We start from the raw sequence: 27,726 nt of genomic DNA, 5'->3' as shown, positions 1-27,726 counted from the left end.
ACCTCGCTAGCCGCAAACTTCTCCCGACTTATGCTGTTCTTCGAGCGAATCATCCTTCCCATCGCGGGCTGCCAGGGAAATCCTCCCGTGACCAAACACATCCGGGCGGGGGAGGTTCGGGGGCTTTGCGGGGGCTTTCCCGACCCCGATAACCTCCACTAGGTGGTAACATATATATACATCAGGGCTCGAAATTCATTTTTGGGAATAGGTGCATTATTGGTGCACCTAACCTACAAACTTTAATGCACACATGGAAATTTGCGGCAAAACATAAAACAAATCAACCCAAATTCTAAGTCCAAATTCTAAACATGATATAATAAAGTTTTTTTTCACACTTGTATGTCTATAGAATATGCTGAATACTAGTATACAACAGTACCTCAATGGAAAGTAATCTACACAAATATATCGGGGTCTAGGTGCACCGGTGAACCCACGGTCAAAAATGAGGCGTGCAGCTTCAAATTGTGGTGCACTTATTAAAGTGCACATTCAGCAAGTATTTCTATCCCTGTGCACCATAGACAGTCTTCCTGTAGCTACAGAAATAGCCACATACACAACAGCGTAGTTAATCGGACATGACATGTGTAAACTCAGTCCGTCCGTACATACGGCTTTCATTACTTGCGTGTTCATACGGTTCTTTTGCGACACTATTGGATTAACATCCCTCTGGCCAAAATACCTGTCAGACATACCTATATAGCTAAAGCCACGTTATCCGCGTATTTCACACTCACATTGTATGAATCGTCATAATTGTGAAAGGGGGAGTAAAAATACGATGTTGACCAAAATATGGTCATGGTAAACTTGTATTTAACAAATAATGATAGAGCGAAATTTGGACACTTGCTCACACAGCTAGCTACTCCAAACTAGCAAAATTTTATCTTTCTATGCTTTTGTCTGATAGAATAAGTGACTTGTAAGGAACAAAAAAGCGCTGAGGTCCGTTCTACTCGATGGAAAGTTGTGTGTGAAAGGAATTTGCCAACGTCGCCTAGGATGGCATAGTCGACCCGTAGCCGACTCCCTTAGCATACTATTCACTCTATTTGGCCAACTTCTACTATTTTTCCAGCCATACGTGGAGCCTGGTAGAGGCTAGCCAGACTGAAGTGTCCCTAAACTGTGCCAAACTGTTTCCCGTGTGGCTGTAGTTACTAGATGTGGCAAGACTACAGCTGGGAAAGGAAAGGCTCTGTTCGATATCATCACACTGACATATTTCGGCTGCAAACACAATTAACTTTAAAGTAGGGATACGTACAAGTAAAACAATGCAGTCCAGTATGTCTATTTTCATAACTTCATCCTCGAAAAGAAAGAAAAAAACACACATTTGTTTCCCTTTATCGTGTTTGTTGGCTCATTTTTTAGTTCAAATTTGTCGTTTGTATGATGATTTCAGGCACAAACTTCGCATATCAAAGAAAATATGATGACTTGAAAATAGCCCTTTTGCGTCCTAATGGTATGCCCCATAGTGAAACGTGGAACTACCCCCCCCCCCCCCCATCAATTGTTTAAAAGTTTAGAAAATTAATTAACACCTTCCTTCCATGTGTAGCGTTGACAGGGAACACTCCACTTTTCTACTTCTAGTGATATTCTTGTGACTTTGTATCTGTCAGTACCTCCTTGACCTTGTCTTAAGATTGCACAAGAGCGATTATGCCTTTCTTGTCAGGTCACCCCGGGTTATGTAAACACAGCAAAGACGCCGGTTTGTCGCACTGACATGTGTGCATGTATGCATATTTCCAACTGGCTAAGTCGTGCAGAGTTGACAACTTTTGATATGGTCCTTTGAGGTAAAATGGCAGAGTACATTTTAATTGTTAGATATTAGAAATAGTTCAGTTGTCATGTATCTACAAGTTGCTATACATTGAACCTGTTGTAATTGCCGTTGTACCTTTACGAGGACCGAGTTTCAATAGCACGGCAGCACACACGTTCACTGTTTATTTGGCATGAAGGTACATGTATACCAAAGAATAATACCGTGATAGAGAACGGCAAGGGATGATACAGTGTAGATCGTGGGGTGCGTAAGCATTTCGGACGAACCATTGTTGTTAATGGGGTGGGGTTGTGAGTAATCTTAAAAGGTAAGCCAGTTTTTCTAACATTTCAAAATGCAATATAGGACTTTCCTTCTTTAGCCTTAACAACATACGCAGTTAAATTCGTAGTTTATCACTTAGCCTTAGTTACTTGATTCTATATCTTTCCTATACTTTATTCTATAGTCCTTCCTCGCAAACCCTTCCATATTATCAGACGTATACACGGACACAAGTGTCTGTACATAGCCTCTACCAGGCTCCGCGGATCGCTGGGAAAATAGTAGAAATCGGCCAAATAGAGTGCATGGTATGCCAATGGTAACTCCGCTATACAGGGAAGCTCAATAGGCGACCCACGGAGCCTGTGGGGAGTCGGCATCTCATTTGATGTCCATTAATCGCTATATAATAGGTGCGAAGTAGCTGAATAATCATTCTATTGCTTCCCTGTATAGCAGACTACCCTTGGCATACTATTCACTCTATTTGGCCGATTTCTACTATTTTCCCAGCGATCCGTGAAGCCTGGTAGAGGCTAGTCTGTACTGGCGTAGACAATTATCGCGGACTCCTTAGCAATTACAGGTTTACACGCCCGTGAATGTGCTGAAGGCTGAAGAATGCAAAGAACTTCAAGCTTAATCAGTGTAAAAAAGTGCTCGTGTTACATTTCATGTCGCACCACTTGGCACTGTGGCGAGCCAATATGAAACACCAAGAGCCAAACAGCTGTGTTACGTTCAAGGTGACAGCAAGACTGGTTCAATGTTTGGACACGAATATTGTTTACATACAACATGTGTAAGAACTTGTTGTAGCTTATTGTTCTTTATCGTTGAAATCTGACACAGGAAAACGATTTCTTATACTAAAGACTACATAAGCTTGAACTTGATCGCTTACTAATAAGATTTCCTCGTCTAGTGGACTGATGGGGGCCTTGAGAATAAAAATCCGATACATTAGTGACAGTCATTCTAAAGTCTAAACATTGCAAGATTTCGTATAAATAGATTAAGGCGCTCTGACAACTTCGTCGTACGACCAAGCACAAACATTCCTGTCTCGGCTAGCCTTAACACGGCGTTAACTCGACTACCCACAGAACCGAATGTTTTACATGTAGAGAGGAACGCCAGGTATTTGTTTTGAAGCCAAAACATTCATTCGGCTGGTACGATGTTGTTGTAACACGTTACAAGTTACGACAACGCCAGTAACCATTACCAACGGCAACTAAAACGCTCTTTTTAGTTGTGAGTTCGTTAAGTATGGCAAAATGAGCTTATAGATCTTGAAATATTTAAGGAGACAGTACCTGGTCCTACATGAAGGCAGGTAGCTCCTTCTTAAGGTCTTCTTTTTCTTCTTTCTTTTGAGGCTACCAACTTCAACTAACTGAAGAGTCTGTAGCCTATATACCGTACACTGTAAGGTTTGATCCACTCACACAGGGAAGGACCCCTACTATATATAGATGTGATGGGTTCCTTTACGTGCTTGAGGTGTGGCTCTCTACAAATATTAACACGGTGCGGGACATCCATCCTTTTCGAGGGACGAACTTACCTAACCAAAGCTAGGTACTCTTTCCCACTTGATTGAAGTGAGAACAATCGTGTTGAGCGTCTTTCGTAAGGATACAAGTTCGGGGACATGGCAAGATGCGAACCCAGGACTTCTGGGTTCTGAGCCACACACCCTGTCGTTCCGCCACACGACCCCACTAAGCTAGGCAGGCATGTCTAAGTGACGGCTATAATGATTTTAAAACGCTGGTAGCATTTCCTTCTCTACCACGACCGTGGGCATCTGCAAACTAAAAGCTGATGTTATGCCAATAAAGATTCAATGAAAGAAAACACGGCTTTCCTGTAAATTCTTTGTCTAAATGGCACGGAAGTTGGTTACTGCGGTCTTGCACGCAACGAACTCAAGATCAAGGTCACTCGCTATAATCTAGGACTCGTGAAATCCTCAGCGTGCAACAATTCAGAGCTGCTACAATCGAGTTAAGGAACACCAAGAGACATATAAAGAAGAGCCGTGGGTCTTGTAGATTCCTAGAATTGAGTCTAAGTGCCAAGTTGGCAGCGCAAATCTCAAAGCTCTTTAGCATTTGCCTTTTTGCTTTCTTAACGTGTGGTACAAAAGAAGCCTGGTTAACCGGCCTGGTTATACCAAAGAGTTAGAAACGACACATATACTTCTTCCTCTATGGCCCTGTATTGTCCAAGGGCTATAGAAACAGAGATGAGCACCGTCCGTCCCTATACACCACAAGGTTTGGGAAAGACCTTAACTTTAGCAAAGCATCGGTAGAGCGCAGGCGACTTTTGTAACGTACCTCCCTGCTTCTAGCCAATGCCAGCTGGTGGCCGTCCTCTCCATTCATAACATACAGGACAGGTCCACAATACAAGGCGGTCTTCATATTCCCTCACAAGTATGTGTTGACGTATCCCTAACATAAACAGCGCACAGGTGGAAATAGCTTGTCACTACGACTAAGCATTCGGTGACAATATCGCGATGGTTAAGAATAGGCAAGCTGGTTGCCATACTGATTCTTAAGTACCCCTGTCATACACGACATGATAATGGATCGGCGAACGATTCTGCGAGCTATAAGTGACAATTTTTGGACGTAAGTCGCCCGACGTTCGTAGCCTCCATAGCAGGCTCTGAACCGGCCCTAATGGGGGCTAAATAATACATCTTTTGCAGCCAGCCCGTCACCATCAGCCACCCCCGTAACCATTTTGGGGTTGGCTGATAGTTACGGGTTGGCTGCAAAAAGTGTATTATTTAGCCTCCCCCCCCCCCAAAGCCGGTTCAGAGCCTGCAACGGAGGCTACAACGTTCGCAGGTCACTAAAGTCCCCCTCTCACTAGACCCGCGGCACGCAGGCGGCGTCGCTGCGTCCTAAACTGGATTTGTATTACCCTTGACTTTATGATGGGAATATCGTTCAAAACGTACAAGTATGACCAAAAAGACAACAGAACACACAAAGCTTAAAAGATTCGTGTTTTGTCGATGAAATTCGTTGAGTGTCTTGTCAATTCAATCAGCCGCAGCGACGCCGCCAGCGTGCCGCGGGTCAGTGAGAGGGGGGCTTAAACCCCGTTAAATATGATTTTCATGTGAAAAAAAGTGCGACTTTATGTGGATTTTCTAATCGGTCGATCAACAAACGCAGCTGAAGTTCTTCGACTGGGTGACAGGGGCAAAATAGTTATTACAGGTTGGTTGGGAAAGGATGCAATATGTATGTTAGGCCTCTTAAAACATTGTCGCCTGTGCCCATGCCAAATTGTGATATGAACCCTGAGTAACTGACTTTTTTCTTCTTATTATTTCACTTCGGTTTTTGACAGACAAGAACGACGTGGCACTGTACTCAATTCTTTTAATAACTTTTATCAACAGCGCCACGTACAGAGAACAACATACCCATTTTTTTTGGTACACCTGGACAAAGTGAGGAACGTCGTGTAAAGTGCCTTTACCAATTCAAGGGTACCACATCGGTGGCGTTAGGGGGATTCGAACTCGGGACCTCTTGGTTCTGGGCCAAACACCCTACCGTTACGCCACACGACCCCACAGACGGACTATTTATTTAGAATTGCCAAGGTTAAGTCATCACGTTTGTGTACGTACCTAATGGCTGTAGACATATCTAAGTTGAATTGAAGAATGAATGATTTGTTTAACCACTACCGCACAAGATACACAAACAAACTGCAAGGTCGAGGATGATGGTGGCGGATGGTAAGCGTCACAACACGTTACAGACGTTTGTTGACAAAGGTACAAAATAATCTACAGACACAACGATATGTCTATGTACTGTACAGCAAGCCGTGTGGATTGTCGGTGGAATATTTCATTCAGAAAAAACAGTAGGGGGTACATACATGTAGGAAATGGTATTTCAGTGATTGAAGTCGTTAAATAGGCACTAGGCGTCACATTTGATTTCTTACACACAACTTTAAAGTTTCTAAGTCCACAGAGGATTGTCCCATTTATCTAAATCCGATAACATATGTTCATGGACAAGTGAACTATCCAATAACATATATTTATGGTCAGAGAAACTAGACCATAGGCAAAAAAGAATAAAACCTCCGTCATTCAGAAATTCCAACAGGCACGGAATGTGCAGATGTAGCCGAAAAGAAACTTTTATCATTAAGCGGTTGTCTGTTAGAAATTAACGACGTTTGCTAATTGGTCTTAAGGAGGAAAACCTCGCATGGAATGAGGTGCTGCCGACAGACCCAAGACGTAAAATCCCTTTGATTGTTTCTTCCTATCGTCCAGATGTTCTAGAGAGTCAGAAGTCTATTTTGTTTACGTCAATCAAATTTAACATTCGTCCATTTTTACCTCCGTAAAGAAAGAAGGTATAGTTTTAGGCCTGTTTGTCTGTCTATACACGTGTGTGCAATATCTCAAGATCCGCTAGATAGGTCACGATGATATTTAGTATGTGGCTAGTTGTTGTGTAGGCAAAGGTCACGGTCGGTTTTGAGCCACCTGCTGGCCGTCCTTGGTACTGCAGCTGCCCAGAGCTTCCGGTTTTTGTATCTTTGGTCCTGGCCATGCTGTGGTCTTGTTCTTTTACATACACCACAGTGCAACGACAAATAAAGTTGGTCTCCACCTCAACGTTTTGTGTCAGCGCAAAATTTTGATTTTGCAGTAAACCAAATGTACTGTACAAACAACGTAGCCTACAGGCGAGATGGTTACAGGGTGGCTGATGATTACGGGCTGGCTGCAAAAAGTGTATCATTTAGCCCCCAAAAAAGCCGGTTCAGAGCCTGCAACGGAGACTAAAAACAACGTGACATCTAACTTGAAAAAGCTCCTCTCTAGAGAGAAACGCAGTTGCCATTTCTAAGAAGCCTGTGTCCAAATATCAAAGTATCCTCTAGTAAATGTCATCTCATAGATTTAATTTCCGTTAGCATTTACTATCCTGCAGAAAGTCTGGATTTTCTACGTCAGAGTACCATCTATTTCCTGGAGCATAAAGATTAGGAGTGGGCGTGTGGGAAATAAGGCATTAAAGAGATCTAGTCATACGTTGCAGTTGAAATTGTCAAAGAGCAATGCCAAAACCACGGAACTTGATACGTTGATGAAGGTTAGACATCCAGGTAGTAAGATACGCCAAAAATAGTTACTCAAGCAACTGGATAGAATTTTTGGAACTTGATCTCGACCCAGATTCACTAATTCTTTTCCTACAAGCTGTCCCATCTAGATCTGGCACGCTGAGAAATTTGTGTATTGACAGCGGGGCCGAGCGAACTTGAAGTCAAACACACATGTACATTTTTTGACAAGTCGTTCGTTTCAGCACTCTGAAAGGAGCCACATACTTAAATCAAATCTTTGAAATAACGTTAATTTACCTTTATTCGTTGTATACCTATATTAGTTGCTTTTGAAATGGGTATATGCTAAATGCAACATCAGTACTACTACGTCAGTCAGTCTGGCAAGTCAGACTAGGACAAATACTGCCCAAAAGTACAGTGCAAAATGTAAAGAAAAACTGTTCAAAAGATTTAAAAAAATGTAACGTTGGGTAACATAAATTCGTGGGGTACTTAAATTCGGGATTTTTCGAAAACGGGGTATTTAGGTATATGTGCTAGATGCAACATCAGTAATACCGCTAGAAATGCAAACTTGACAGACTAACGTATTCAGAATACTGTCTGAAAAGCTTCGATAACCATGCAATAGAAGTTGGCGACGTCAAAAACTCTCCGTCCCTTATCGACAGAGTCTGGGGGCTTCGTGGGAGACTCACACTGCACGGTTGTTCGCTGGTTTATAAGACAAATGTCACATCTCCTGCCTGCTAAACACAATTATTTACAAGACAACTTATTACAATCTCTTTTGCTAACCTGCAACTGGATTCTAAGTGTGATCAATCATCAAAACTCCTCTTTGTTGCTACAACCTACGGCACGTGTATTTTCCCGCCGCCATATTGTTACCCAGAATCATGTCGTCAAGCAGACGACAAAAGGTTTGTGAGGAACACTTTTTTGTCTAAATGTTGCTTGTGATAGTGGACTGAAGACGATATTTTCCTCAAAGTTTGCTCCTAACACAACAAGGAACACATGGACATAGTAGTATAACCATTGCTACGGCATCCAGCTAACTTGCCATGAATAATGTACACGTTGCCATGACGGTGGGGATCGACTTTGAGTGACGTTCTACCGACTCAACAAACGGGATGTTAGCAAAGGCCTGATGTGTGCGGTGCGGCCGTTTTTTCGTGTATTTTTTTTACTTGGACACGTCTATATCCATAGCACTCTCCTCAAGCCAAGGATGGAACGAGTAGCTGCTGTATAAAATGTGATTAGCGGTAAGATATTCAAGACGAGTCTTCTCTCCCGAATTAATGTGCACCCCTGTCCGACAGCACCGTCATTGTGTGTGCGGCGGACGGTAGTTTCCAGTTGAAATATTATGGTGTCAGCACGACTAGAGACAAAATCTACCATATGTATGATTAGTGCAAAGATAGTACATGATACTGACAGAATAATAGAAAAAAGGATGGTTTATTGTTCTGCTAGATTGATTTCAGTCAACCATTATCGGAAAAATCCCGAATTTATGTTACCCAACGTTACACATGATCACAAATGTTCGAGAAATAGTTCAGAGTTCATATCCAGGAGTTTGTTTGGTTGATTCAGCTGCGTGCCGTCGGTTTTACCGCCTAAATTGCAGATTTTAGAGCCTCTAGTGTTCAGATGTTATACTGTTTTAAAAGCTGTATTCCAAACCAATAAATCAATTCAAATCAAAAAGCCTTACTAAACAAGTACAAGCCTAAGGCACGTACTTTATACAGTACTTTATACAGGTGGCATTCTTCAGCCAGACAATCGCACTGCGCTTAGGGCTCCACAGATGTTTCTTCCCGCGCAAACACAGCCAAAACGACTAGACGGGGTCTCTCGGGGAGTTCGCAGTCGTCTGTTAACGGCAGGGCTATTGAACTGGACGGAACCAACTCACTCGTAGTCTTATTTGCTAGTCTTTCGCTTCGTTTATTTAGGTATCTACACACACACATTGACACATACATACACACACAAACACACACACACACACATGCATACAGTCTCAAACACACATGCACATGCCCTATGTATGTCACTGTGTATACACGCACGTATACATACACATGCAGATAGATAGATAGAATAGATTAGATAGACAGATGGAAAGGGGAGGAAGAAGGATAAAGACAGAGCAGAGAGGTGCAATGCCACTTTTGAACAAATGGTAAGTCGGCACGGATCAAGTGGTGCGAACGTTACGCTGAGGTTACCCAAACTCTCGTCCGTCCACGCGAGACGTAAGCCTACGCGACAGTTCGGAAGTACTTTGTTCTTCTCATTTTCCACTGTTGGCTTCCAAGCGTGCATAAAATCACAACAAGGTTTTAAGGACGGTGCCACAAAAATGCAGACCACCCGCAGATTCTTGAACTGAACGACATTCAAACAGTGACAGACATATACTAAGTAAATAAGGCTTTAGGCTATTAGTCAAGACTTCCGTTAGGTATCTGGAAATTAAAAGTCACTTGCAGAAATAAATCAGAGGAAACTTAAGGAAGTTGGTAAAAGCTCTTGCGGTATATTCTTTGATCTGGTGGTGAACCGATATGCCACACGTCCAGCATTGGCCAATGTATCCTTTTCTACTGCCGGAAACGGAAATGTGGTTTTCAGGATTGACAAAGGGTTTAGCATGTGGAATTGTGGGCGAAATAGTACACACAATGGCAATGATGACACTATGTCTACGACGACTAGACTACATTATTGTCTGACAGAAATATCTGAAATACAAACGGTTAGCTAACATGATAATGGTTGGTTAGTAGAGAATAGATAGCCGTTGAAAAAGGAAATGTTCTTTTTAGATTCATAATCAACCATAATACTATTATTGTTATTTTATATTACATTTTTTTCGATTCACCTCTCCCGTGATAGTACAATGATATACAACATTTTTATCTAGCATAGAAACTATGTTTGACTTTGCTATGAATCATTTTTAAACAGAGGAAACCGTTATGTCATGTCCACATACCAGACAAGACAGATGTCACGTGAGGTACCCTGGGAACGAGATCAAAGGGCACGAGATCGTACACAGTCGTCCATCTTGTTTAACGTCTCTATTTGTTCTTTACTCGTTTTTCACCCCAGGTTGCCCGGATGTTGACCCTAACCTGGTCCGGTGGAATCCCGGCCATGACCCCTCAAGAAGAGAGGTCATCGGACAAGGTCAAGTTTACAGTCTGGAGTCATCTGCGACGTTCTATTCCCTGGAGATTAAAGATGGCGGTAAGGAAAGAAGCTGGATTTTAATCTATTACTTATAGGTTTCTCCATGTACATGTACATGTATATGTATTCAATATATATGGGTTTACAGAAATGACCAAGACTGGTAGCTATGTAGTAATAGGCTAAATGAAAGAGAGATTTTACCACATTACCTTCAAGATAGCCTGTAACTCTGCTGTGAAAATGCAGCTATGGTGCCCAAAATTGCAATGCATCTTCGGGGCATCACTAACTACCGACATGTCTAAATCGGCAAAGAGATGCGCGTATGCATGCGTTAGAATGATCTTGACTTATAGCCTGCGAACACAGAAGGTAAATATCTTAGACTGAAGCCAGAACGAAATCTAGGGAGAAAGAAACCTCTTCAGAGTTTCCATCATAGTGAAAAATACATGCTACCCTCCAAGGTTTGAGTATGTGTACCTGCCTACCATATTGTCGAGGAATTTTCAGGAAGAAGACGACAACAGAAGTTACGGCATAAGAATGCCCTCAACTTTCTATCCTAAACTTGTCCTACAGCGATTGTAAGCAGACTCTAAGAGCACGACAAACACTTGACACAAGTTTCTTTGATTAGCCTTACCGGGAAACTACTGGAATACACGCCAAGTAAAGGTCGGCAGTTTTTTGGCTCGGTTGAAAAGGCCCCAGTGACTATATCCCTTTGGCAGTGCGATTAAACGCAATTAAGCGCAACTTTTGGCACGAATATCCAGTCTTGTAAGCCTTTTATAATGCGTAACAGGGCAGGGACTTTATCCCGGAGATCGTTTTCTGACACATCGCCAGATCCAGTGACACCAGTTGATCCTAGTTAGTTCCCACAAGATAAGATGGTCCAGTCTTATTATTTCACGTTTACAAAGGAGGCTCTATTTCAGATGTGGCTTCAGTGAACTGCTTGTCAAAGTGCGTCTTGCCTGGGAATTTTTTTCTGTTTTGCGTTTTCCTCCATTCTCCTTCTCTCTTTCTTTCTCTCTCTCGTCCTTTCTCTCTCTCTCTCTCTCTCTCTTTCTCTCTCTCACTCTCTCTCTCTCTTCGCCTATCCCCCTCTCTTTCGCGCGTGTGTGCCTCTTTCTTTGTTGAATAGTCTCTCCCTCTCTTTGTCTCTCCCTTCGTCTCTCTCTCTAGATCTCCCCTCTCTCTCCCTCCCTCCCTCGAGCCTCCCTCTCTCACTTTGTCTCTCTCTCTCTCTCTCTCTCTCTATCTCTCTATCTATATCACTCTCTCTTTCTCTTTTATCATCATGTTGATGGTTTTCTTTCGTTTACTTCAACTATTTCATTTTCCTTCCCTTTAAAATACGTTTGTTCAAAGCGAACGACCACCCATTTGATTTTAAAGATGGATAATTAAAACATCAATCTTAGTCGTAATCAATGGCAGACAATGGCCTTGTGTCTGAAAGCTTGGCGCAGTGTGTAGCGTCTCACTCAGTCGGGGTCTCCGGGAAACGGCAAAGGGCATGGAGTAGGCTGCAGACCCAGGCCAAGGCCTGAGTGACATGGACAAAACAAGCCAACAACTGGTCTCTTCTAACCAAGGACATTATGTCATTGTTCTAACCGATGGACTGTATAGCAGAGGCGCACTTCTTGTTGTATGATGGACATAAACGTTATCATTATTCATCACCCATTATCACATAGCCAGATGGCGTCGATCAATCAGAAGCCTCCATTGCCCATGTCCTATGACGCCATAACACACCCGTTCGACCGTTCCAATGTGTAGAGGGGGATGTTATCTTTTTGTTAACATTCGTATAATGTTTATTTGTTCCAAAAATGTTTACTATCTTAGAATAAATCAAATATTCTGTAAGCACATGGCAAAATAGAATAAACCATTTCAATGCACGCGCAAGTCAAATGTAAACGGGCGGAAAGAAAACTTCGCTCACTCTGTGGTTTTATTCGGTGGTTATAAGAGAGTGGTTGAAACTTCTTCCACTTCTAACATGAATTTGCCTACAAAAATTTATACTCGAGCGGGTTCCTGTGCTCGCAACGTTTCCAAAAGAATTCAAGAGCTGTCAATATGATGAAATTTGGATAAAGGGTCGCGTGGCTGTCCACCTATATCGTCCCATACGTTATAATTAGACTTAACAAGGACCGATGGGAATTTCGGTCATGACCTTCACTCGTTCCCAATAATGTCAAACTCGTGCCCAGAGTCACGCGACAAAACAAGTGGGAGACATTCAAGGATGTGTTTTAATTAAGATAGCATGTAGACTATGCGGGTACTAGTTGAGATTAATGTTTGAAACAGGTGAACATGAAAGCATAATGCAAGCAGAATGCTTTGGGACTAACCCGAAAATGCCAAGAGGAGCTCTAATCTTAAAGAATGGGAGGGAAGTGCCTTTCCTAAGGACATAACGTATTAGCCTCTACCAGGCTCCACAGACCTAGGTCGCAGACTGTACTCCCTGGCCAGCTAACTCCTCTAGTATGTTATCTGTGTATTTGTCGAATTTCTACTATTTTTTATCGACCTGTGGAGCCTGGTAGAGGCTAATAACGTATAGCCAGAAATGCCAGGGGTCGAACCCATGACCTCTGGATCTCGTGTCCACTATCATAGCCACTCAGCCATTCGATTCCATATGACAGAGCCGTAGTCTGAAAGACAACATTTGCTAGGCATCAGAGACGAAGGAAATGTAAACATTATTATCATTATAAACTAGTCTGTTGTATTTTGGTACTGCTTTGGTCCTTCCGAAAATACATTCTAGCCTTCAGCTGAGAAGACCATACGATATGTATCAGCAGAACTACCTACAGCTGGCACCAGTCCAGGGTATCAAAACTCTCATCCTAACATTTGCCCAGGGCATCTCCCAAGATACGCCGTACGGCTGTTGGTAACACCGGGGTCTTTCCTCCTGGGGACCGCCCCACACGCCAGCACTCCACCCTCGGCAGAAGTCAGGTGTTTCTAATCTAAGCCTAATGCTTTGTCGCTACTAATTGGGACCCTTGCGTGAGAAACTGGTCGTATCTCGTAGTAAAATTAAGTTAGTTTTGCTCAGTGAAAAATTCGACGTAAATCATCACCATCTATAGAGATGGCTGTATTGTTAATATGTCGTCACGTTGCAACTGTCGTTCTTTGAAATACATGTATAAGAGAGAGAGAGGGAGAGAGAGAGAGAGAGAGAGGGAGAGAGAGAGAGAGAGAGAGAGAGAGTCATGCGTATTTTCGAGGGGTTCAACATGTATAGTTTTACTTTAAATTGTATCAGACTAACATTGCTCAGATATATAACAGCTTTTTCGTTTGTGGTGTCTGCCATCTGCTTACAATCCAGTAAATTTTCAAGATATAGTCCTTGGCAACAGGGCGTCTGTTAGACCAAAGTCCTTTTTCATGGAATGTACAATGTAAGATCTTGTGACTTGCTCGACGTTCAAAAGATAAAGCTTGTCGGACTGACAGTCTCCAGTCATGGCTCATGTGGTGCCTCGCAACTTCTTGAACCGACGCCGTATCAGCATAAGATGACCTGCCGGTTGCAGTTACGGACACAGCCCCGGCTTTTCTGCATTTTTGTTCTATGTCCTTGGCCAACTTCAAGGCCGATAAGTCCTTCGATAAGATAATAATGTTTAGAGAACGAGTCTTTAAAAAAAGCCACAAACTTTTATGCATGAAGATCATTATCTTCACTGACTACTTAAGATTATACACCTTTTTACTCAATCATTTCATTAATCTATCTATTAGATCTGCCGTACTTTGATGGCCTTGACAGGCCAACTAGCCGGCGCGTTTTCAATTGTAACGATTATACAAGTAGTGACAATGTGCGTAAAATGGTTTTGGCCTTTGATCTAACTCTTTCCTGTGTACGTATTAAACGACCTCACGTGTCAAATTGATTCGGATGAATAGAAACTGTTTTTGCTTACTCAAGCCTTCGGTAACCACAAACTCGTCGAAAAACTCTTTGTGGTAACGTGCATCTATGCACGTAGCTCTGACAGCTTTTGGAACAATTTGCTGTTCGGAGCGTGGCCTTTAAACTGGTGTCAAACGTCATATCGTTATCAGCTTCTAAATTGTCCCGTACACGCCATTCTGTGGTCTGTCAGTAGATAATGCATGGTTTTCTGTCACTCTTATTTCTCTCTTCCTTACGTGTCTGAGCAAGGTGGATGTTGTAACGACCAACCATTCCAATTGCAGAATTTCAAATATATTGAACTCACGAAATCAAATAGAGCACGTATGTTACGGAAAGAGTCTGCGTAATAGATTACAAGATTAAGTACGTTTGGTGGAATTTTCTTCACAAATTCAAAAAAAGATTTACAGACTAAGGATTAGTGGTGCGGATCGGTCCGGCGGGACCGGTTCCGGACTTGTAAAACGTTTAGGTTCAAGTCCAAAAAAACCTAAACGTCTGGAAACAAGTCCGGACTTGAAAAAAAATTCTCTCACTCATACACTCCTTTTTGTTTTAAACCATCTTAAACCTTCCTTAAATCGTGAAATTTGCACTAGAAAAATATTAAAACATTGCTGTTTTTGTGTTTATAACTGAACTTTTGTGTTAATTACTGACTGTATATAATTCCGTATATATAGTTTTCAAATTACATGTAAAATATCTGCCAATATGCAATTTTACAGGTAACACGAAAAAATATTCCAAAATTATTGTTCAGGTCCGGACTTTCAAGTCCAGACCTGAACCTAAACCTCTGGACTCGAGTCCGAACCTAAACCTAAACTCGGGTTTAGATCCACACCACTACTAAGGATCGTCATACAAATCAATGTGGTTTACAGAGAAACTGTTGGCATATACAGCCAATACCACTGTTGGATGAGAAGAAACGATTCTTTCACAGACTCAGGAGATATGTCATTGTCTCCTCATTATTTAGTTTATTTGTTTTTAGTCTAGCTGACAGACTGTCCATCACAGGTAACGCCATACACATCCAACAACCGAAGACGTGCTTGTTAACATTTCTGTTGACATCTGGTGCACGTGCCCAATGTAATTTGACAGAAAACGATAACCCCTGAACAACCCTTTGACAAGAGATGCTAAGCATGCCGTGCTCTCTGGCAAAATGGGTTCGACATCTTTCGTGTCTTTGACCCGAAGACAGCGACCTCCAAACTGTCTTTCTCGCATCAAGTCAACGTTTTCAAACTGTCTTTCTCGTTTGCTGGACATTTGCCGGACTTTTAGGTAATGCCACGTACAAGTGTTTGTTCAAGAAAGATCTTCAGTTTCTTAGTCAGAGGAATCTTGACTTTGCAAAAGTGTTCCTATCAACCAGATGACTCCAAGACCAAGCAAGTCTTTTCAAAGTGTCTTTTTTCCTCTAAGCTAGCCTTTTCAGACTATGTCAACACTTTCAGCCAGTATCTCATAGATGATATCAGACCAACTCCCGACCATAGATGACATCATTCACGACTAACTCTCAACCATGGTCTGGAGAATGTCGGGAGGCCATGGTCGGTTGTATATGACAGAGGCTTAGAGGACGACATGTTTTGCCATACATTTACTGGACTTTTGGGGAATGCCACGTACAAGTGTTTGTTAAAGAAAGATCTTCTGTTTCTTAGTCAGAGGAACCTTGATTTTGCAAAAGTGTTCCTTTCAACCAGATTGCTCCAAGACCACTACTTAACCTGCTACAAATCATTAACGTTTTACCTGAGTGTCCTCCTTAGGAATTTCTTAAGGAAATTCCTTTAACCAAGATAACGAGAAATCTAAATCACTGCTTGACGGGAATTAACGGTAAGACTTGCAACAAACTGAAGGGGTGACTTAAGGTCGAGGTCGAAGAACTCAAGACATGTCAAGAATGTAACGGTGTAGACTTAATGCGTGACTTATCAAGCCCTGGCGTGTACTCAGTCGTCTGGTAGGGGGTTACGATAGGATCTGGTCAACGTTTGACAGCCTTAAAGTGGACAGAGTTATCAGTGATACATCGCGACCTGAAGAACACCATGTCCGGTTCAAGATCTAAGGACTGTAAATCCCGGGTATATACTGCCTGATTGACAAGGTTGTTAGCACATGCAAGAGCAGATGGCTTTAATTGGCGTGTGTGCCATGTCAAATTGAGACGTCAAGGTCCTTGGTGGCTATCAAGTTTGCATCCCTTCTAGAAATAACCAAATACATGGCTGTAATGGGCGTGTGTGTCATGTCAAATTGAGACGTCAAGGTTCTTGGTGGCTATTCAAGTTTGCATCCATTCTAGAAATAATCAAATACATGGCTGTAATGGGCGTGTGTATCATGTCGAATTGAGACGTCAAGGTCATTGGTGGCTATCAAGTTTGCATCCCTTCTAGAAATAATCAACTACATGTCAGTAATGGGAGTGTGTATCATGTCGAATTGAGACGTCAAGGTCCTTGGTGGCTATCAAGTTTGCATCCCTTCTAGAAATAACCAAATACATGGCTGTAATGGGCGTGTGTATCATGTCGAATTGAGACGTCAAGATCCTTGGTGGCTATCAAGTTTGCATCCCTTCTAGAAATAATCAAATACATGGCTGCAATGGGCGTGTGTGTCATGTCAAATTGAGACGTCAAGGTCCTTGGGGGCTATCAGGTTTTCTTCCCTTCTAGAAATGATCAAATGTATGTAAGAAGTAACTAAAAGTGGACTACAGTTTCAAAACATTTGGTTTTCCATTTGACAGTTTACTTCGCACATGGGATACATGGGTGGACAAGGCAAAATGGGAAGCGACAATACGAGCAAATGTAAAAAAAAGCAACATACGTCAGTTGAACGATTGCCATGTAATCAGTGAATATAACTTTCATGTTCAAAAGATGACTACGGATAATGCTGAATAGAATGACCATGTAGTCTTAAACACGGTTATAGAAAGAAATTCTTGGAAAAAAATGACCACAGATGATAGAAGCTTTATCTATCCAGGCTATGTGTACATTTTTGTATGACCGTGATAAACAATATTTTAAATTCTTGAGAATGCATTTTGATTCCCTTAAGTTCCTCGTGAATTGTGTGTCGTTGTGGTATAAATATTTTCAATTTGTTTTGATGCATAGGTAAGCTGGTGTTTGCCGATGAAGGAAACAACATTGTCTTGCGGACCCGCAGCATTCTGGTCCAAGATGGCGGCGAACTTCACATCGGAAGTGAGACATGTCCCTACCTAAGTGACGTCACGATTTCTCTTTACGGCAAATCCGACGAGGGCGAAAGTCATCCTCTCTTTGGCAAAAAGTATTTCGGTGTAAACAAAGACGGAGTGGTCGAAATACACGGAAAACCGAAGCTATCATGGACGCAGCTAACTTCTACTGTCATGGCGGAGGGACTGCCGAGGGGAGGGCATCACTCCGGTGTTGGGCATCGCGGCATCAACCTTAGAGTACTGGACGAACTGACCGGAGAGGTGGTGGAGAACGCCTGGTATGATACCTACATTAACGTGGAGGATAGTAAGAAGTTGTCGGCGGCCCTCAACGGGGTGGCTGAAGGCAGAATCATCATCATGGCGGTTAGAGACGAGGGTTCGAAGAGTCTTGGAACTGCTGCAAAGAAGGCTATCAGAAGTCTCGGCAGTAAAGAGATCGACAAGTTGTCTTACAGGTGAATATTGTTTCATGTCCGTCATATATAGCCAGCTACAATATTTTCTGAAACATATTAAAGTATTGACTGTAGACTGAAATGTAACAGGATGCTTCCGAAAATTGACATCAAGGTGAATTATGATGCACTTCTCAGCTCTCTATTGTTAACGATAATCATTCATGACACGAGACGTATGCAACAGTGGGAAACTGGCGTGGAACATGAGCGTGTCCTGTTGTATACGTGAGTTTCCAAGCTTGGTGACGCCTAGACAAGTTAGCCCGCGGAAACTCATGTATACGTCATACCAGCAAGGAAGCGTCAAGTTGCACCAACTTATCCAAGCTTGAAAACTCCTGGAAATCTTGCTTTTCGGTTAATGCTTCCGATGGAACGATTGCCAGTATTGACAGATGGACAAAATCACGGAAATGAGTATTTTGAAGACTGATAGCATGGTATATGAAGGAACATTGATACTGATGCAGCTTTTGATTCCAAAGACTTTGTCAGCTTTGCTTTTCATTCGCCAAGTGCTTTCACTGGCTGACCACATAGTCATCGCTTCTTCAAACAGAAAATGTTGACGTTGATAGAACTTGTCTGTCACTTAAAGCAAATCTATGTTATCTTCGAGGGCAAAAGAGGAATTTCCTTTCAAAACAATTTGCTGAGTCTGTGAAAAATAAGCTATCGAGTATCAGACTTGAAAAGTTGCCATATGCATTATATTACATACCTATCTCCTTTTAGTGACATATTTTATCTGAACGTTTATACATTAGTATCGGCACCTCGGTCGTGTTACTAACTGAAGGAGCTTAGTCTGTAAGCTGTTTCGAGGTCGGTAGGGGATTATGTAGTCAATGGCACCATCTTTCATACACAGATATTGAGACTGTTATTTCACTCAGTGGTAGACAGTAGATTGTGAAACTAAACAGGTGACAAGTCCATATGATATCTCTTTCACATTTGGTGATGACATAGTAACGTTGACCATTTTCTCAACATGTTCTCGGTCATAGGCTAGTAGTTCTTTGTTTTATGGCTCTTCTTCGAAACTCTTGCTCTTAGAAAGTTACGAATTCTATCAGCAAGAGGAGATGTCTGTTATCTTCTGTGAAATGTTCTAAATGTAACTTGAAAGTCAGCCCCACAAAACACAACCATATGTTATCTATCAGAGGTCCGCCGTCTTCCGTGTTATGAAGTCAAACCAGGACAAACCAAACACACGTGACTCCTCACAACATGACATCAGTCCAACATCAACACTCAGCCACTTATCTACTTGACCTTTTGACCTTGGTCCTGTTTCACAGGGAACCCTGGGTATTCCTGGGTGTCAAGGGCAACACAAGTGCTGCCATTGAGAAAAGAGTATCTTACAAAGGTAATATAAACACTTTGCTATTTCGCAGTATTTTGAAATGCCTACGTTTCATGTATGTGTACGTTGCGTGAAATGCTGCTAAAATCTGTATCTATCTTGTATGGTTTTATTTAGCCGAATATATAAAATATAATGTATATATCGGTATAACCCTTAGGCGTAACACACCAGTTTCGCAGGCACGCGGCGCGGCAGCAGCCGGTTAAGTTATACTGAAAAACCTGTCAGACCTAACATTTACACATCTAACCTGTGATCTCTTTCCTGTCTAGACGCACATCGTACAGGCACCGCAGGGGTATCCCGGATGTTCACCACGCCCTACGGCGCATCTTTCAAGATAGAAGCAACAAGTTCCTGGTCCAAAGGTATTATAATTTTGCAATATTCAATACTAATAATAAAATAATCAAAACTGGCAGCCAATGAAAATCAAAAGCTGTTCCATACTTCATTTATTTATATTCAGTTCTGGATCAATTGGCGGGCTCTAAGGCTAGCCATTCTGCTCCACTTAAAGAGGCTCCTTAATGCATTATTAAACTATATTTAATCATACGCATTCAATAATGGCTGGTATAGTATAATTGTCTTGTCGTTTCATGGCATTGAATAAATCATTCATTCATCCATTGAGTAATCAATTACATATACCTCCGATCTGTTTGCACATTATAAACATGTCCATTCTATTCCTGTGAAATACAAATGACGTATACGCAACAACGACTACGACATCACATTTTAATCACTCCTCTCCAAAATCTTCCAGGGAAATCAGACTTCCGCATCTCCGTCACCGGAAAAGTAGCTGACTACGTCATCAACCTGAACGATGACGTCACCTCCTGGTTGCCAGGAGACCGTATTGTTCTAGCCAGCACGGATTACTCCATGGATCAGGCGGAGGAGTTCGACCTACTCCCGTGTCCGGAGTGCACCAGCTACCAGGTCAAAATCAACGGTAAGGAAGTGTCATTTGCTTGCTCATTTTAATACGAGTGTGTGTCAAAAAGCAATACAGTTTGTATCATAACAAGTTCATTTTTAATTAAGTGAGTTGAAATTCGACAAAAACGTGAAGACACATATCTTCTTGAGACTAAAATATACCTCATTCTGTTCTGTTGAAGCAAGACGATATGTGTCTTTAGACATTTGTACCAAATTTCAACTCATTTCATAACAAGAAATAAGACTGCTATGATACAACTCTTATTGCTTATTGACTCGCCGTTGTAGGTTGCTATGATTCTATAAACATAATCACAATCTATGGTAACCGTTAAACGTTTGAATACCTTCACACTTATTGACGTTCTAACCGTGCCCTGGGTAAGCAGGCTACTGATAGATGACGATAGAGTAGAGATCGTGATCTGACAGCATCGTTGATTCTACTGGTAGATACCGCAATATGAGTTTCTGTCGACAGACATCGCTATCAGGATCTTTGTCTGAGTTCAGTCGAGTACGATTCTAGTCTACGTCAACATCGTGATCTCTACTGGTAGAATCAACGATACTGCCAGTTGGCAATCTCTACCCTAACATATATAACTAGAATCGCAGACAAGCCAAGTCTCGTGAAACCATCTCTCTCTATTCATTGTTAGGCAAGCCGAAGTACATGCACTTTGGTGAGATATCTGACGGCGTGGACCTGAGAGGGGAGGTTGGCTTGCTGTCGAGAAACATCAAGATTCAGGGCGAGGTCGAGAGCCGTTGCTATGGAGACAATTTCTGTCAGTTCTTCGATTACGACACCTTTGGAGGCCATTTTAAGGTGGGTAAAATCTTGCATCGAAGCAGTAACAACCAAATGCATTTCAAAACCAGACCATAGCATGCCCAGTACAAATATACATCTTGATCTTGATAGGATACTAAGCAACACTCCTCTGTTGGAGTAGAGCGCTTAGGGTACATTGAATATACTGGTATAATAGAATTTCCTCATTGATTATGCAAATGTGTGCTACTTTGAGACTTTTCATTCCCTCGTGTACATCTTTGTCTAACATACCTACATACCCCAAATTACAACAGACAGCCATCCGTCAACCACTTCTGGATTTATAATCTGAAATATTTCCAAAAATCGCGCCTGCAGTTTTAAAACAAGCTACTAGAATACCCAAACTTATGCCGCTTCTTTCCGAACACCGAGTTATCTACTACATATGCCAGTCAAGAACCGTGACTATTGCATTTCTAGAACACGAGATATTATAACCGAAAGTTCCTCTGCAGTAACAAAACAAATGTAACATTTGTTGCAGGTGCTAAAAGGCTTCAAAGGCGTCCATCTTTCCGATGTAGAGTTAACTCATATGGGTCAACAGATCCTTGGCCGCTACCCTGTACATTTCCACTTGGCCGGTGACGTAGACGAAAGAGGCGGTTACGTCACTCCAACATACGTCAGAGACCTGTCCATCCACCACTGCTTCTCGCGTTGCGTCACGATTCACGCGACCAATGGGCTGCTGGTAAGGAAATTACGTCATGTCAGACGACAAACAATAGTCAGCAATTGACATTTACCAAAATGATTTTAATTCGAAATTTTAAATCTACTCTAAATTCTAGCCTGAAGGCTAATTCCTAATGACGAAATAGATACATATTAAGACAAATGTAACAGGAAACAAAACAAATTGGAAATCCAATACAATATCTAGGGAATCTACTTTCCATATATCTTGATTTGAATAGAATAATTCCATCATCAACATACATGGTACAATATACGATAAAGGGGACTTCATCTTCTATCGTGTTTGAGGTACAAAATCGACAGGTTCTTTGCTCTTTCGTCAAAGGTACAAGACACCGTGGGCTATGACACCCTGGGTCATTGCTTCTATCTGGAAGACGGTGTCGAAGAGCGGAATCGGCTGGTGCACAATCTGGGGCTACTTACCAGACCCGGCACCCTGCTGCCCACGGATAGAGACCCGGTGATGTGCCGGGACATCCGAACCGGGGTCTTCGGAGACTACATCCCGCTGGGCAGCGACTGCAAGTAAGGGCATGATTTATAGAGGATAGTACCCTGGGAGACCAGACCCCGTATATCGACGCGCCACCTAGCACCGCACGCGCGCCCAAGCTTCCCCCGGCCCACCCTCCCGCTTCCCCCGACGATCGACCCCGCCCCACTCTCCGCTGTAAACCCAAGCTCCGCTAGCCGAATACGGAGTCTGAGGAAGCGGCTCTTGCTCTCAGTTTCTAGCACAATTTCTGTGCTAGAACTTTCTTTGATTCGGCTAGCGGAACTTGGGTTTACAGCGGAGAGTGTGGCGGGCCCATCGTCGGGGGCAGCGGGAGGGTGGGCCAGGGGAAGCTTGGGCGCGCGTGCGGTGCTAGGTGGCGCGCCGATATACGGGGTTTGGTCTCCATAGCTCAGGTTAAGGAGCATAAGAAAGACGAAGTACGAAGCATTCACAATCCACTGGTTAGTGTCATTGCCTCTTGACCAAGAGGCCGTGAGTTCGAATTTGAATCCCAGCTGTGTCGCTCACCCGACATGCCTGCTACTGAAAAAGGCTGCAGTCCTCAGGACGGGACATTCATTTAAGTTGTGGTCCACTGAATTGTGCTTGTCGAAGAGAGCTAGCGGACTTTCGCCGGTACAAAGAACTTTAAATGCTGTATATAGCGTCTGTTTTCTCTATTAAGACCAATGGAAGAATAGCTCTTCGTAATACTATACAGTGAGCTAATCTGGTTCGAGATCACTGTCAACTTTTCTACGAAAAAAAGTGTTGTATTCGTTGCTTCCTAACTGATTCATGAAATATTCACAATCTAACGAGTTTTGTGGTTTCTCTCGGTCTCCAGTGCCGTGTCTACATTCTGGATCTCCCATCCTAACAACGACCTAGTCAACAACTCCGCGGCAGGATCAATGGTAAAGTACTATCTCTGTTACCTCGTTGAAAGTTAGACATCCCGGTAATAATATAATAGTTACCCAAGCAACAAGATAAGACAGTTTCTCAAGCAACAGAATAGATTCATCCAGATTACGAATCTATCCAGTTGCTTGAGAAATGGTTATCTTGTTTATCATCTCTGTTCATCCAAGACTTGTAATAATTGCCAGATTTAATTGATTCTTCGCCCGATGAAACCATACTTTTTACCACATGACAACGAGATCTACTAAAATAATAAAATTTGTATATGATGGACACTGAAACGAAGTAAGCGTATCAGATCATGATGTCGTACATATCTGACGTTGTTTCATCAGGATACGGGGATGTGGTATATATTCCACGAAGTTCCCACTGGACTATCGGAAGGACTCCATCTTGATCCCAGCACTATCTACACGCCTCTGGGCAGATTCTACAACAACAAGGTGCACTCTAATGACAGGGTAAGCCGCATGACACAACACGAGCATGGATCCTTATAGGTTCAACACAGCATGGTCATCAATATGTAAATCCTTGAGCAGCTATTTCTGTAGAGAATTACTTAATTCCTATGAAAATTAATGTTGAGTTTGCCTATTACGGTCCTGAAAAAAATATGGTTGTTAGAGATTATATTATTTTCATTTCATGGCCGGAGGGGTAAAAAAAAATACAGATAAACAATGTAAAACTGAAATGCACCATGACACTGGTAGTTTCAACATCATATTACAATTTGGATTATTGATTTATTCTGGCCAGGTGTTAGCAATGTAATGGGTATGTTTCTTGTGCCTTCAGGCAGGTTTGATGTTGGACTGCGGTGTGAAAACGACGCACCCCAATTCACAGGACCCGCGGGAGTACCTAGCCATGGACAAGGGCAGGTTGGCATTGCTACTTATGTTCAATCTTACTCTTCATTTCATTTCGAACGCACAACTAAAAGCTAAGGAAGTGTTCAAGATCCTGGGCCCTTGATGGCCTTTCTCACCTATCATCTGTTCGCACCTATAACTCAAGATCCTTTCTGTGGATTTTAGTGATTTTCTTTGTATGTGGGTAGTTGTTGCTGTCCCGAAGAAACATGCAGCATTACAGGCCAACAAGCCCTTCCTGAAAGTAGTGTGGTATTATCCATATAGTCAGCCGTCCCCGACGAATAACCCCTTATGGTAGGGAGATAACTGAGATTCATTAAAGGAAGAAGGGAAGAATCGCTAACATGTGATATCGATGGTCAGGACTATGGCATTACTTAAGACATTAACAAATAGTCTAGATATTTCACGGAGGTATGAGCTCTTCGATCTCTTGTATATTTTCAGATACGCACCTCACGAAGACGGTGACGTGACCAAAGACAGAGTCCCTGCCCTCATAGAAGGACTGATCGCCTACAAGAACCACAACGACGGGGCCTGGGTGCGCGGTGGGGAACTACTTCTGGATAAATGCGCGTAAGTAGATGTTGAAAAGTTAGAATCCTCCCCAAACTTTTCTACATATAGGGTGGTGCCCATTACCGTTTCTGTAGCCCTTGGGCCTTACCGTTTTGTACGATATGGACGAATGGCGGTTATACCGGCTATATAGATACAGGTACAGATATAGATATACACCAGGTGACTAGTCCACTGGTAGTGGTGTGTGATCAGCTACTACACTCTCTCTTGTTTTCATACGTGCTGAGTGCTACGCAGATGAGCGTACTGTGAAATATTCAGAAAGAAAAAAAATTAACGTTGTACATTTATAGAATAGTATATTTTTTCTTTCTGTTATTTTCTGCTGGATCATGTTGTACTGAAAACTGGACCTCGTTTTATATTTTGCAGATTCGTGGATAATGGAAAAGGCTTGACGCTGTCCAGGTATGTATCCGGTCATGTTTTGTCTTCTGAAGTTCAACATGGCGCCTTCAACTAACGAAGGTTGCTCAGAAATAAAACAGTCGCTGTCGTGATTGGCTTCGTGGACCTGAGATAAATAAGGCTGTTAAAGAAAATATGTCGGCATTTCCTTATTGCCTGATGTTTTGTCTAAATTGCAGACCACCTGGTCTAAGGATGATCAACAATATAGCTATAATGGGCCACCTTGCGCTTTGCCTACTAACATTGCATGGATATGTTTTCTATCCCTGTTAGAATGTTTTCCAAAGTGTGTCACGCAATAAGGCCACGTTTCATGTATCACTACAATCACGTAATCGTCATCATATGACGGTTCGAACCAGCAAGTTATGATAGATATAGCACTTATCAGAAAGATTAGGGGTCCTTCCCGGTGTGACTGGATCAAACCTGATGTTGTACTTACTATAGGGCGTATTCACGTGACGTCATCACCCCTGCCCTCCGTGGGCGGCCATGTTGGTGCTCACCCTGCAGCGAAGTTTCTCGGTGTCCGACGGTCTCTAAATTTCCAAGGAATGCGAAGTCGTCTGATCGCTGTTTTATTATATGCAAAGAGTCTCCAGCCTCACATCCTTTTCGCTACAAAAATCCAATTTCACCTACTGGAAATGACCCATTATCGACGAGCTAGGAAATGTTTTCCCCAGCTGCCTACAAACATGGCCGCTAAACTGTTTACAGAGTACGCATAAAATCAGTTCACAGCATACAAGTGTTCCAAGGCCTGCAACCACGTAGTACAGTGTCTTGAGTGTCGTGAAAAATTTTGTTGACAGGGAGCTCGAGTAGTAACGTTATGATCGGGAAAGTTCGACGTTGAAAGACCCCCCAGTTTACGAACGTATCTCAAGCAACGGCTACACCGTGCCGCCACTGTGTTACACAACGGGCCTATAAATTTGCTTTTCGACCAGATACAAAGGTTTCCATACACTCACGTTCATTCTCAAACTTCAACTAATAGATCCGCTGTTCGTATGTCAGAAATCCACTTTTGTTTCAGTCGTTAGTCCTTTCGTATGTTCCCTTACCTACACGAGAAACGCCAAACCAATCCGTTACTGTTACCCGATCAGTGTGTGCTTTATCAGTCCCAATCAAACATCTGACCACGAGGCAAAACACCATGATTGTGAGACAAAACGTTTCGAAGGGAAATTGTGAATGGCGTAGAAAACATCTGCTATTTATACGGAGAGTTCCATAGGGCTCCACTATCAAGTGAGCACCAACATGGCCGCCAGTGCTCGTTGCAAGAGGGAGGGTCACGTGACTGAATACGCCCTATACAAAACTGGTGTGTTATTGGTTGTTCGAAAGTTAACTGATTTTATGCACACAAAAAATTTAATTGTGCGTTTCCCAATGACCTCTCTCCTCCCAGTGACGGTACCTTCCCGAGCGATGACGGTTCCAAACAGCAAGTGTGGAACAGCGTGTTCATCGGGGAGAGTGCGAACGTGGGCACAAACGCAGGCGGTAACAAGTTCTATGGACCAGGAGGAGTGGGCAAGGTCTGGCGGACGTTACCACGAGGCAGGTTAGATCACGTACTTAACGTGTTTCAAATACGGGATTCTATGTTGCCATTCACGTAGAAGAACCCAGCACACCTGGCGTAAAGGGTAGGGGTGCTTGATATAAGGCACAGGACACCAATGAAAAATGTAGTCAAGATTGTTGAGAATGACTGCCTTACCTTTACCTTTATGCATAGAGACTTCCCGATGCAAGGACTAAAATATACGACACCAAATATACGACACAATGTTTCACTTAGTTGATGATGGCTGATTAACCATTTCCTTTATGTTTATACATAGAGAGTTCCCGATGCGAGGACTTAATATATACAACACACTGTTTCACGTACTCAATTGAGGATGGCTTCTTTACCCTTTCTTTATCTTTACATCTATGCATAGAGACTTCCCGATGCGAGGACTACAAACATACGACACAATGTCTCAGTCAGTTAAGAATGACAGCATCACCTTTGATGATGATGATCCACTGTGTTATGCAGTTCAATGTTCTAAGTTGAGGATGATTGCTTTACCTTTTCCTTTACCTTTACATCTATGCATAGAGACTTCCCGATGCGAGGACTACAGATATACGACGGCCCCACCCGTGTGGTGAACTGCACGTTCAAGAAGTATGCACGCACAGAGACCCGACTGTCCAGCGCTATCGGGTTTCTTCTGGACAACTCTTGGCAGGGTTCCCCCAAGAACAACCTCACAAGAGTTAAATTCGAGAATGTGGGTACGATATGTGTAAGGACCCGGTTCCACTAGATAGCGATTGCGCTGCGCTCTCGCTGCGACCTAAATCGCATCTGTCTTATCCTT

At 42.6% G+C, this 27,726-nt stretch overlaps 1 protein-coding gene across 1 annotated transcript in view; it reads left to right on the top strand.

Annotated features, from left to right (window-relative positions):
- The window catches only part of LOC136424718 (cell surface hyaluronidase-like), a 35,117-nt gene that overhangs the window by 2,090 nt on the left and 5,301 nt on the right, over positions 1-27,726 (top strand). The window contains exons 2-16 of the mRNA XM_066413340.1: positions 10,367-10,504; positions 17,597-18,143; positions 19,454-19,524; positions 19,797-19,892; positions 20,297-20,488; positions 21,141-21,335; positions 21,847-22,016; positions 22,350-22,552; positions 23,371-23,440; positions 23,786-23,914; positions 24,255-24,340; positions 24,782-24,913; positions 25,292-25,327; positions 26,757-26,912; positions 27,462-27,636. Of these exons, the coding sequence (XP_066269437.1) occupies positions 10,367-10,504; positions 17,597-18,143; positions 19,454-19,524; positions 19,797-19,892; positions 20,297-20,488; positions 21,141-21,335; positions 21,847-22,016; positions 22,350-22,552; positions 23,371-23,440; positions 23,786-23,914; positions 24,255-24,340; positions 24,782-24,913; positions 25,292-25,327; positions 26,757-26,912; positions 27,462-27,636 (2,396 nt within the window). The remainder of the gene's footprint in view (positions 1-10,366; positions 10,505-17,596; positions 18,144-19,453; positions 19,525-19,796; positions 19,893-20,296; positions 20,489-21,140; positions 21,336-21,846; positions 22,017-22,349; positions 22,553-23,370; positions 23,441-23,785; positions 23,915-24,254; positions 24,341-24,781; positions 24,914-25,291; positions 25,328-26,756; positions 26,913-27,461; positions 27,637-27,726) is intronic.

Source organism: Branchiostoma lanceolatum, chromosome 18, assembly GCF_035083965.1.
Source record: "Branchiostoma lanceolatum isolate klBraLanc5 chromosome 18, klBraLanc5.hap2, whole genome shotgun sequence".
Classification (NCBI taxonomy): Eukaryota; Metazoa; Chordata; class Leptocardii; order Amphioxiformes; family Branchiostomatidae; genus Branchiostoma; species Branchiostoma lanceolatum.
This window is presented reverse-complemented; position numbering and strand designations above follow the sequence as displayed.